At 36.7% G+C, this 13497-nt stretch overlaps 1 protein-coding gene across 1 annotated transcript in view; it reads left to right on the top strand.

Annotated features, from left to right (window-relative positions):
• Positions 1–10021, top strand: part of LOC150080799 (putative oxidoreductase ZK1290.5) — a 99195-nt gene extending 89174 nt beyond the window's left edge. The window contains exons 7-8 of the mRNA XM_090381401.1: positions 1980–2039; positions 9845–10021. Of these exons, the coding sequence (XP_090237527.1) occupies positions 1980–2039; positions 9845–10021 (237 nt within the window). The remainder of the gene's footprint in view (positions 1–1979; positions 2040–9844) is intronic.
• Positions 10022–13497: the final 3476 nt, after the last annotated feature.

The following is a 13497-nucleotide window of genomic DNA, read 5'->3' as shown; positions in this document are numbered from 1 at the left end:
GTATTTTATAATGAAGCTACAGAGGCTTTTGTTGCAACACAGATTATCCATGATCTAATTAACTGATATTCTCCAGTTCTCTTTGTCTTCAGGAAACTTACCTAATCTCGCAAATTTCTCCTTCAATAAAGAACTATTTCTCTTTATCAAAGAGATCGTAATACAGCAAATGCTGCCCATGTTGGTGTAGCAATCCTCATAAATTCATCACCATACTCAATACTTGGCCACACACTCACGTTCAGCTCCCAAGTGGACATATCTCAGCAATAGATCTCTCCATTCATTCTCCAGTACTGGTCTTGACCATAGTGGTATGTTTTTAATGATCCTATGGTCACAGTGATCACTTCCCATTTGTATTCAACCTATTAATAGCACAGACTCCTCTAGCTCAACCCTACAGAAAATGGAAATTTGACTGGGCAAAATTCCAGTCATCAGTATCTTTCGATGAGGAAAAATCTGTCTCCAGCCTATTGATGATGATAGATTCAATCCAACCACAGTCAATGGTGCATTATAGCCTTAGTAGCTAATGCGCCAATAAAACCAACCAACCACAGTCAATCTGATAAATTATAAGAAGTCAAAGGCAAAAGCACGTTTCATACAAAGGCAAGCCAAGAAAGAATCCTGGACCTGTTTTGCATCAAGAATTAACTAAAACACTGACACCAAAATAATATGGAAAAAAATTAGACAGCATTCTGTTAAGTTTCCTACCATACCTTCTCCAATCCTTTCCTGGAATGGGCGAGATCTATCTAGTCCTTTAGATATTGCAAATGCTTTGGGCAACACTTTTTCTGAAGTCTCAGCAGCATCAGCTTATATTCAGTCATTCCAAAGAATTAAAAACACTGCAGAACAGCTTCTATTAACTTTCAAACTGCCGTATAACAAACCTCTGCAGTATTCTGAACTCTTGCATGCCATTGGAACAGCCCACAATGGTGCTGACGGACCAGATGGGATCTATTATATCATGCTACAACATCTTGATGACATGTATTTTTCTTGAAAATGTTTATCCAGCTTCTTGGCACATTCTACTGTTTTGGCATTCCTAAAGCCTGGAAAAGATCCAACCAATCCCTATAGCTATAGACCATTGTCCCTCTCAAGCTGCCTCAGCAAAATCCTTGAAAACAATGTCCACAGTAGACTCATCTGGATCATAGAGTCAGAACAGTTGATGAGCCATAGTCAATATGGCTTTCGTCAAAACTTGGATCTTATGGTTAAGGCCTGATTTGGCATTCATAACACCTTTGTTAAGCACGAACATCTAGGAATGGTTTCAATAGATATAGAGAAGGCTTTGACACCACCTGGCAGCATGGCATACTTGAAGATCTTTACTCTTGGTCTAAGGGGCAACCTTTCTATATTTGTGAAGAAATTTCTACATACTAGATAGTTTCAAGTTCGAAACCAGCATGCCCTTTCTGCAACATTCATCATGGTTGCATACCTAAGTTGCTCATGTGCCAAAAGAAAGAAAGAAAACACACACAACCAACCAACCAACAAGCATGATAAGTGACTGATAAATAGACCTTAAAATATCAAAACATTGAAATATTCCAAACAAATTTATCAAGCTTAAAAATTGCAACAATTAGTATGACCATCATTGCAAAAGAAAGTACAAATAAACCTCTCCAAAATTGAAGAAGCTCTCTGTTCAGGAGGCTGTCTTCAAATTTGTTGTAGACTTTGTTAAAGACATCCAAGAATAGCCTTCACACATTGAGATAAAGCCATTTGAGAGAAAGCACTGTGAAAAAGATGAGAGAAATGCTTTGAATTAGATATTTTATTAAAATCTCTTTCTCTCTCTCTCAAACAGTCCTCATATTTACGTGTCTTTCTTAGTTATTTACAGTTTAATGTTTGTTTAGTGTTTTGCTTATTTGTCATTATTTGTTTCATATTACATTTCTAAGAGAATTTCAAAATTCTGAAATTTTCAGAATGGTGTTGTGACCATTCCAAAGTCAACAAAGAAAGACAGAGTAAAAGAGAATTCTCAGGTCAGTTGTAACTTAAATTTTTTCTTGTACTGTAAAAGTTTCTTGAAATTTTATTACATTTTAGTCTATCAGAACCTGTTATGAAATACTTAAGACACAATATTGAATTATAATTGGTCTACAGTAACACATACTTGGTCTAAATCTGTGGGACCACATCCATTCTGGATCCATGAATTTTCAGATTTTAGAAGTTGATTCAAAATGATAAATAGAAAAGGAGGTTGTAACTATGCTTATTCTTACTCTTGTATTTATTTAACACAATATCTAACATAATAGTTTAGTGAAAATAAATACGAAAAACACTAATTCAGTTTTTTTTTTTTTTTTATGACATACATAGGAACAATATTTATGTAGCTCCTTCATTTTTATAATGAAAATAGTTGTATAGCACAGATTAATCTGTTATTCAAGAAACAGTATTTGATACATTGATCCTAAAATACTTATGGTGAACCCTCAATGTGGGCAAGGGGGCCTCACAGTGATGTTGGTTCTCCAGATTACCATCACTGGGATCCAATGTCTGCAGCCTAGTAGGCTAATACTATAGGAATCCAGAATGTTTGCCATGCAGTGTGACCCATATGAACTTGGAAAGGTGGAATCCTGCTGCTTGAGTGACAACATACCACTACTTTCGCCTCTTCTTCGAAAAGACAGATGGTCCTGGGATGGCTCACCCAGGATCAGTCAGTTAGTGTGTTCACCTGCGCAGGTCAACGGTATCAATGCCATCCCCTGTTTTTTTGGTCCGAGAGACAGGATTCAGGCTGGCAGAGGTGTCGGTGTGGTGTCTGGGTAGCCCCAGTGTCCCACTCCTGAGAGTGTCCCATTTGGGCTCTGTGTTGGATGGGTAGCCTGTGCACTAAAAAAAAAAATAAAAATAAAAAAAAATCATGAATCCTGATAAATTATACTCTTCTTCTTCTGAGACTGCAACATGGTCCCTACCAAAATTAGAATGTAGTTGAAAATAACAGCAGCAATGCAGCACAATGACCCAGAAAGGAAGAAACATCAAGACCCTACATGCTTCCTGGTAATTCACTACACTCTAAAAATATAGAATGGAATGAATATATAATGAATATGAGGTCTATCCTAAAAGTATCCAGCCATATAATATATATATATATATAAAAAAAAAAGTAACTTACCTACGACAAGAGCGCCTTAGTCTCATTCAAAGTACCCCCACACACTTATCCCAGCGTTGCTTCCACTTTTCAAAACAATCTGCAAAGTCCTTTTTTGGGATCGCCATCAGCTACCTCGTCGTGTTCTCCTTAATCTTGTCCGTGGTCTTAAATCTCCTCCCTTTCAATGGCAATTTTAGCTTTGGGAAAAGCCAGAAGTTGCGGGAGGAACAAATCTGGACTGTAGGGGACTGACAGACCTGGGTGATGCGATGTTTTGCCAAAAAAGCCTGCACGAGAGCTGAAGAATGGGCTGGTTCATTGTTGTGATAAAGCTGCCAGTCACCACTTGTCCACAGCTGCGGCCATTTTCTTCTTACTGCATTCCTCAGCTGGCAAAGGACTTTGATATAATACTCCTTAGTTATTGTCTGGCCTGGAGGAGTATATTTGTGATGTACAACACCTTCATGATAAAAAAAAAAAAAACTGTCAACATGGCATTGATGTTGCTACGACTTTGCTGCGCCTTCTTCGGACGTGGCGAATCGGGTGACTTCCATTGGGAAGACTGGGCTTTTGTTTCAGGGTCATAGCCATAGGCCCATGACTCATCTCCCATTATGATCTTTTTGAGGAAATCTGGGTCATTGTTAGTGGTTTCAAGTAAGTCCTGTGCAACTTCAGCACGAAATTCCTTGTGACAGGAGCCACGGAACAAATTTTGTGGCCACACGTTTCATACCAAGATCTCTGAAACAGTTTGTCAAAATCTCTGAAACAATAGTCCATGGAATCCCCACATCTTCTAATTCTCACACTGTCAATTGCCGATTTTCATTGATTGCAGCCTGCATGTGTTCAACATTTTCAGGTGTCCTGCTTGTTGAAGGCCTTCCAAACGTGGATCCTTTCAACGGATTCCCACCCATATTCGAAGAGGCTGTACCACATTTTTATATGGGCTTCACTCATTGAATCATCCGCGAAAGCCTTCTTATTCATTTGAATTGTTTCCGCAGACGAATGTCCAAGTTTGAAGCAAAACTTGATGCAGATTTGCTGATCTACTAGCTCAGTCTTTGTGAATGCGATAGTCACACAGTACACAAGCTCACTTAACTGCCAACTGACTAGTCCTGGGGGAGAGTGACTGTTCACATATGCGCAGTAAGGTTTCCTCTGACAAGTTGCCAAGTTACATCAAGGCCATGTGACCGGTTCTCAAAATATTCAAAATGGCTGGATACTTTCTGGACAGACCTCTTATATAATATAAGTGGAATGAATAAGGAAGATGTTGCCCTTCTTTATTTAGAAGGCAGGGTCCCCAGAATCAGTGAAATAGCTATGTTCTGGTGATATTTTAATAGAAACCAAAAGTAAAAATCATTCAGAATAATCATCTTGGCTTGATCTCTGAATGTGATCTTCTTTGAAGTGTTGAGAGGAAGAAATTATTCTGAACTTAAGCCCCAAGGAATGACAGCTGTAAAGATGGGAATCTGGTAGCTAATGTAAACCTCATTCTTACTTCCAACTCAATCTCCTAATTCCATTACAGCTGAGCATCTGCACTGCCCAGTAAGGCCATACATACCAAATCCCTTAAGATACTTCATGTGCCAAAAATTTCGAGACTCACAAATTGCCTGTCATAGTGCCCTTACGTATGTTAAGTGTGGTGCAAAAGACTGAAGTCATAGGATGTTCAGCTCCAAAACCTATATGCATCATCAGATACCAAGGTTCTCCTTGGTACCTGATGAGAAATTCCACTAAGCATTCACTCCCGTTGATGCTATTTATTTGAGCTCACAAAAACCCACCTAAAAAACAGTCAGCTGATACTCCAATGTCCATACCTCCTAGTTCTCTATTGCTACCAAAACAAAATGGTAAAGAAAAGCCAGACACAGGCATCCCTTTTTTCCCAAAAAAAAAAAAAAAGCTTTGTTTTATCTGTCTCAGGACATAGAAAACAAAGCCCTCAGCACTCCAAAAGCCATCAGACAGATCCAGCAAACCTAAATAATGGCCACAATCAGATTCTTACATCTGACAAAATCCATGGTGGAATTGCCATGGATTCTGTCAAAATAGTTGACATCAAGGCTCACCTATGTAAGCGTGAGCCAGGGAGACATATTTAAAAATGGTAGAAACCCAGTTGATGTTTTTTTGGGATTGCAATTCAATTTAATTCAAAGAATTAAAAATACAACAGAAAATTGAAGTAAACTTTAATGACCACTTAATTCTGCCTTATAATCAACCACTCACAATGTCTGAACTATAGGAATCAATCAAAAGAACCAAAAAATAGCACTGCTGCTCTCGGTGGACTTTATTATATAAATCTGAAGTCTGTAATCCAACTGTAGCAATCTAGTCTGCACAGGAACTATAAAGAGGAAATTGTTCTTCCTCACCTCTGTATAGGATAGTCATCTAATGTATTCGTTTTTGATTAGAGCTGATGACACTTCTATGTGTGAAAACTGCAACACCATTTTAACTATTCAGCATATTTTATTGGTATGTTCCTTTTTGCAGTGGATGAAACTCCCCCCCCTCTTTCTTTTATTTTTTTACCTCTTTTAGCCATCTGACTGAGCCCTATATGATCAGTCAGATTTTATCCAACATTGATCATGTGTCAGCAGTTTTTAGCTATTTAAAATCCTTATACTTGTTTACACAAAATTTAAAATATACTTGTTTTACCAGTTTTTATCCTTATCTTTTGTGACCTAATTCCATAGGTCACAGAAACCTTTCTTGCTTTTAACTTTTTCAGGACCGTCACTGAAACTCAAACTGCCAATCTACAAAGGAAGAACAGCAAAATAAAAAAATTATTTTTTTTTTTTAAAGCAGTTATGCACTAAACACTTGCCTCAATTAGTCAACATCCATTCACAGTTTAACTTCAAACTTGCAGAACTAACTTTTTCCTCTTCATTTCTCTTCTACAGGGTGATTCAAACTTCATGCAACTCAAACTCTAAGTGTTAATTTGTCATTGATAACTTAATCAAATTTGATTCTTACAACAGTTGCACCACTTATCCCCAGATCTGGCCAACAGTTGTTTATATGTTGTATGCACAACTAGTTAGTGACTTTCAGTCACTAACTAGTTGTGCTTTGTCAACAAAGCACAACTTTGACAAAGGTAGCTCATTTTCTTAGGCACAGCATGTGTTCAATTGAACATACAAAATCGCTGGATTTTTATCATTTGGACTACTTGACAGGAGCAGTTTAAAATTTAATATTAAATCAGAAATTTCAGTAACTGTTCAAACATTTATGTGAAGACTTATTTATAGAAAAAAAGAAAGAAAGAAAAAAGTGATAAGTTGGCAAAAACAGTTTGCTTGGATTTGGGATATGTATTGCAATCTCTGTTATAATTATTTCGTAATAATTCAACTAAAATTATTGTATACCTTCCATCTTCCCAGACACAGTATTAGAGTACTATTAGTTCTAAATACCTCAGTTGAAGTTGCAGGAGGGAAAAAAAAGCAGCTTTGCTCATAAGGCAAAGGCATCACAGGCATGGCTGCCAGTCTGTCTCTGATTTCACCAGCTCCATATTATATTCCACATTAGCTCCATGGGTGATCTGAATTTGAAATAATCATGGGACAGAGCAGCAGTTAACATTTCATTGGATGTTGTGAATGCTGCAATAGATGATGAGTGGCCTAGTAGTAGGTTGGAGGCTGGGAGTAGCCATTAAATAAGTTTGTTTACTTTATTGCTCAGTTTTGTTTACTAATCAATGAATAAATAAATTAATTCTATAAATAACAGCTGTTTTCTGCTTTTGGTAGTTTTTACAAAATAAAAGCCTTGCAATAATGTTTGTCAGTAGTACTATGCATAATGAAATGATTGATACATAATTATCAATATTATTTCATTGATATCATAATTGATTTACCATTAGGAATTAAAATTTGTCCAGTCATCAACTGAAAAACACTCCTCTGGGAAGATTTCAATGCTTTTGCCACACCTTCCCTTCTCGTGTGCTAACTGCAGTGTCTTCAAAGAAGACATTTCAATTAGCATTGACTTATGACTTTTTTTCATATTTTTTAAGTCATATTTCTCTGCTCACTTTGCTCGCCAACTCCCACGCATGCTTTTCTATGTAATATGTAGAGGTATGGCGGTGTAAGACACACCTGTCGAAATGCACTGATCGATATCTAATCTAATATATAAAAGAAAATAAAGTGTAAGAAAAAAACTATAAAAAGTAAAATTGTGTGAATATTAAGTGAATGAAAGTTATTACTGATTGCATATTCTATCTTAGCCTCTTCACCGGACAGACTGATGGCTGTGCAGGCCCTCAGAGGCATCATGGTTATTCAAGCTGACACGATGCTGTAGCTTTTCCTAGCTGGCATGACGTGGGATGCTGACACTGGCCATTAGGGTAACCTCAGGCCAGTGTGGGGCAGAACTGCAAAAAGCACGCTCCACCATAGGAATCTCTTTCCCTATGTTCTTTTATTCCTACCACCTGGGGTGGTTGAGTCTCTTTTCCCCATCCTGTGTGACCCCTATCCCCTTTTGCCTAGTAGCTCACCCCACAACCCAATTTCAACTCCCACCCTCTGGACCAAAATGGGCATTTTGTACCAGGGGTTCCTTTACTGTCTCCCCTTTTAAATCAGGCAAGTGCCTCAACACTGCCTCCTCTGTTCTCTATGCCTTTTATCCCACCTTCTTCCTGTCTCCCCATTATCTCCTTTCCAATTTTTTTTTTTTTTTTTGGCTCTCCTTGGATGCCTAGGCTACTGCAAGGTTCACCCTACCAGAGCTTTCTTCTCTCCTAATATGTCCTGGCCCACCTCCCTGTGGCGGTGATGGAAACGAGTTGTTAGTGGCTCTCCACAGCCCCCCCAGGCTAAGTGGCCAGAGGAACAGCACAACCCACACTTCACAAATATAATACTTCACAAAACACACACTAGCACACACCCTAGCCTTAGGCAGAGTATTGTATTCTGTGCACAGTAAAAACGAGGAGTTGGGGGAGACCCCCAGTGCCGCCAGACAAAAAAACAGTCACTGTGATTGACATCTAAGCAGGGAATGACCTATGTAATTATTTACCTGTGCATTTGTAGTGTGCAGCATTTTCACTATGTAATTATTTACCTGCATTCACATAGGTCACTTAGGAAAAAGCCTTTTCCTTCGGGTTCCTGTAGTGCATGAGGAATATTGTTGCATCCGAAAGAGCAGGACTAAAACTACAAACTATGTAAATATTTAAAATATTTACAAATTACTAAACTATTTGTACAAATATACAATATTCATTAATATACAAAAAACGTTACAATGAAACATCAAATGTTAGACGGCAAAGCACATGCACAAAGTTGGTGAATGTTATGTTCGCAGTTGTCAATAATTAATTGCATTTTTAGTGACATAATTGCCTCACTCTCTTCTCCCATTGGTTTGAATAAATATCACTAGGAGGAAAACGTTTTTAATGTATAGAGAGATGTATATTTCATTTTTTACATATTTTTCATTTTCACATTATATACTTATATACACACACACACACACACACACACACACACACACACACACACACACACACACACACACACACACACACACAGGGTGTCTCAAAAATATTGGTACAAACGTTTAGGGGAGGTAGGTAACATCTAAAGGAATGTGAATTGCATAGAAACCCATAACCAGAAACGTCACGGGGAAAGTAGTAGCAGAGGCACAAGACAGTAATTAGTGGCAAACATTTATTTGACATAATATTAACAATGGAGTAAGAGATGGATGCATTTCATGATGTTACAGCAGATGCTGGAAGGTTCCACCATGAGATGCAATGCATGCGTGACACTGACGCAGTATGGATTGGCGGACACGGTCAAACACACCTGGAGTTTCTTTGACAGTAGCAGCAGCACAGAAGAGTCTCGCCACGAGATCCATTTCTGTCTCCACAGGTGATTCATACACGATAGGTTTGAGGTCTCCCCACAGAAAGAAATCAAGGTTCGATAAATCAGGTGAGCGTGGGGGCCAGGCACCAGGTCCACCACGGCCAATCCATCAACGCCCAAAACGCCTGTTCAAATGGTCACAAACACACCTTCCATAATGGGCAGGCGCCCCGTCATGTTGAAACCAAATGTTGCATCTCACATTTGCTGGAACATCGTCAAGTAACTCTGGTAGAACTTGTTCAAGAAAGTCCGATATTTAGCAGAGTTCATGCGGGATGGTAACAGGTATGGGCCGACTAAGCAGTCACCCACCACACCTGCCCACACATTTATTGCGAAGCAGTGTTGTGCCGCATGGGGGCGCACACCTGAAAAGATATCACATCTATAAATGTGATATCTTTTCTATATCTTTGAAGACTAGTTTCTTATATAGACTTACTATATATATATATTCAAATTTAAAATATTAAAATCTTTTCTATATTGTTTCTTGTCTTAATAAAAATCAACAACTTGACAGTGTGTAGATGATGCTTATCCTGACTAATATTATATCATGATATTTTTATTCTTGCTTTTGTTGCTTTTTGGTTTCTGTTGATGTTTGCCTGACTTGTTCATTATCTGTTTCCCTTTCCAGGTATTTAACTTCCGAATTCTTGAAGAAGATATGAATCTGTTAAACAGATTACATGACGGAAGAAGGTTCGTAGATATGGGAAGCATCCAAGAAAAAATTGATAGTCCGTTACCCGATGGATACAAGCTAACATTGGCAGCTTCAGAAAATAAGCTGAGTTATAGAAACCATAGTTAAACTAATTCATATTATATCATAGTTCCTTATAATGCAGTGGTGTTGGTTAATGTCTTGTTCATATTTGTGTAAATTATTAAGTGTGCCTACACCTGTAAAGGCTGTTTCTGTGAAACAGTGAATATATAGGGCTACCTGGGTAGCACCATCATTAGAAATGAGTGTTTTATAGCAGTCCTTCCCATCAACTTTTGTGTTGTTTTGATGTTTGTTAAAATAACCGCTGAATTTTGTATTTAATTTAAAAAATTGTCAATTTTATATTAGGCCACTTTTTAAATTTAAATTTCATTATATTTAAATTTATAAAAGTATACGCTTAATGTATCCAAATATGTCATTATAAATAAATGGTGCTTAATTCAGTCTATTTATTTTCCCCCCACATAAATTAGTAATTTAATAGCATCTCAAGGGAATTGCTAAAGCTAATTTCTTTAGTGCATCAAAAGAGGAATTACTGAATAAGAATGGTTAAAATTTTTAAAAAATCTCATTTATCTAATAAAACAAAAGATTAATGTAATAAAAACTATTTGTCTAATTAAGTTAGATAAAAATCATGTCACTTTTAACTAATATATAAAAAATTTACTTTATTTTTATAATATTTATTAGTACTGATTTATATCAATTCAATTATTATAATCAGTTCTTTACATGACTTGAATGGAGGAGCACCACTAAATCAAAAATGTCCAAAATATGTCTGTCAAAACAGTTTTGGAGTTTGGTTTAAATTTCCTTGACATGCTTGAAAAACTTTTATTCTTTTAGTAATTGAATGATTGTATGGAATATGTGGCATTCTGATACATCCTTATCGAAGTGGGGGGTTGTGCATAATGCAGTGACTTCCTGATTTACGAACACCGTGCATTTATGAAAAGTATCGTTAAGCACTAATTTGCAAATTGGGAGCAATTTTCCCATAGGTATAAGGAAAGGGTGTATTCCAATTAAATAAATAGAAAATAAAAACAAAGGAAAGAAGTACAAAAGGATAGTAAGACAGCACAACAAACATCAGTGGCTGCAATATATATATATATATATATATATATATATATTGAGAAAGAGAGATTATTACTGGGTAATTTAAATAAAAATAACAATCGCAGAACTAAGTAATAGTTTTCTGTAGTAAAAATAAAAACAATAAGCAGGTAAAAGCCATTCACTAGGCCTTGCTATGGAGAGGCGGGGTGGGGGCCTATTGGATGACCTTGAGCCACCAATTGCTTTTCTCCTTACTGTAGTTATATTCTTACAATTGGTTAGCCCCAGCACCTTTATACAGTTACAATAAAATTATCAAAATCTGCATATTTATTACTGGAAATAGGAACTGACATATGAATGAATAGCATAGGAATGAATCCCATGGAGTAAAGTAGCTAGAGTATTCCAAAAATATTGTCTGCCAAGCTGGTTTATAAAGTAATGCATTATAGCAAAGGATGCTCCTACTAATCAAACTAAACTTAAATTTCAAGAATTGTACAGCAATACCCTGCATAGCACTGATAATTGGTACTGAAACTGTTCCATGTTATGTGAGACCGTGCTGATTGAGGTATAATTATAATGGGCTTTAATTGAATGCATACCAGATAAACAGTCTATAAACAATTTGCACTTGGTAGCCAATTAAAAGGATTTGAAATTTAAAAAAATATTGCAAAAATTTTATTAATGAAAAGGTAACATCATTAAAGATGAGAAAAAAAGCTTTATTGTTTATTTAGGTATTTCAATAATAAAGTCTGAAGTCTTCTCTTCTTTTTCTCTGAGTACAAGTCTTTATAGTATCGAATCCCATCCTGTAAAAAAATTGCCGTATCTTGATGTTCAACATCGGATCTCTATTCATAATCGCCTCACAGGCCATATCACCCCCCCCCGTAGGGGTGATATGGGCCCCCGGAAAAAAACTTTGTCCAATTCTTCTGTTAAATTCTTTGGTGCCATGTCAGGGTTGTCCACTTCAGAATTGTTTTCCTCTACTTCATATGCAGTTTGCTTGTCAATTTCAAGGAGAGTTGCATCATCTAAGTTATTTGCATGTGAGCCAATGCAAGTCACATACATTGGCAGTGTCCAAAGTTTTGAATCCCAAGTCTTTCCTGATCTTCACAATGTCTTCAGTAATTGTCTGAATTTGAAATTCAAAACTAGTGAAATCATTTGTCAAATGGGGCAAAACATGCTGCCAAACAGAACGCATGTTGTTAGCAGCAATTTCTTGCCAAGATGCAAATCTATTTTAAATCGTATTTAAAGGAGTAAAAAAATAAATTGTGAAATGAAAAGTTTGAAAAGCTATCACGTTGTCTCACCAGGATGGAATTAAGAATACTGAATGCTGTTGCACGTTGCTATTGGGACATGTGCATGTGAGACAATAGAGTTGGCACTGCAGCATATGCATATGCATACCTAGGCTACGACAACACAGCATATATGTACGCTTACCTAGGCTATCGAATGAGTTTTAATGTGTACAGTAAATTTTCGAATTAAACATAATTGAAAACTGTGTTATAGTGAAACCCTGCTGTCTGAAGCTGTGCTAAGCAAGGTATTGCTGTACATAAAGGTATTGCTAATTCTTATAGCTTTCCTTTAATTTGTTCAAATATTTTTGAAAATTTTGCTTTATTGAAAGCTGTTTGAGAACTTGTACCGGTAACTGTTGGGAGTTAATACCTCAGGGGCTCACACCTGGTGAGTATGGGCTTGGCACACCCAGGGTCCTGAGCTGGATATCATCATTCTTCTCTTTCTTGGTGATTCCTTTCTACTTCTCTCTCTCTCTTTCAGGGTAACTCGGGAATATTTTTGCTGGTGCAGTATAAGCCTCGGGCTTCCTTGCACCATATGGCTATTAATAATAATAATAATAATAATAATAGTTACAAGTTTAGTATTCTTTAAAAAAAAAAAAGTGAAAGGCTGTATTTTAGATCTTGTCAGGAGGTGGCCAGATTAGTTCAATTATGTAACTTTTTTTTTCCCTTTTTTTTTTTTTTTTTTCAGTCTCTCTCTCTCCCCCCCCTCAGGTGAATTACATCTGTACAAATATAAATGTTCAGAAGCTGATTTGCATATTGTGCAGGCTTAAAAAATTTAATGATTTAGGGATACTTAATTTTTGTTAAAATTAAATCTCCATCGGAGACATACATCCTGCCATTTACTTTCTGAAAGCTTGAAAAATAGTATCTATTTTATAAATTTTAAATGTGCAGTTTTGGTCATTTAAATTTTCCAGTTTGTTATTATGGAGTCAGATGTTTATTTTTCATGTTTCAGCAAATCTTTTTTGGGAAGGGGGGTACCTAATAGGAATTCTTCCACTTGAAAGTGGAAGAATGATTTTATAATAAGCAATATATGATAAATTACATATCATTTGGGCAGCCAAATTTTCTGTTTGATCTCTAGCATACACAGTTGGCAGAATTGCAACTAAT

The sequence above is a fragment of the Mastigoproctus giganteus genome, chromosome 9 (assembly GCF_048544385.1).
Source record: "Mastigoproctus giganteus isolate SK-2022 chromosome 9, ASM4854438v1, whole genome shotgun sequence".
NCBI lineage: Eukaryota > Metazoa > Arthropoda > Arachnida > Uropygi > Thelyphonidae > Mastigoproctus > Mastigoproctus giganteus.
Note: the sequence above shows the minus strand (reverse complement) of the source record. Positions and strands in the feature narration are given on the sequence as shown.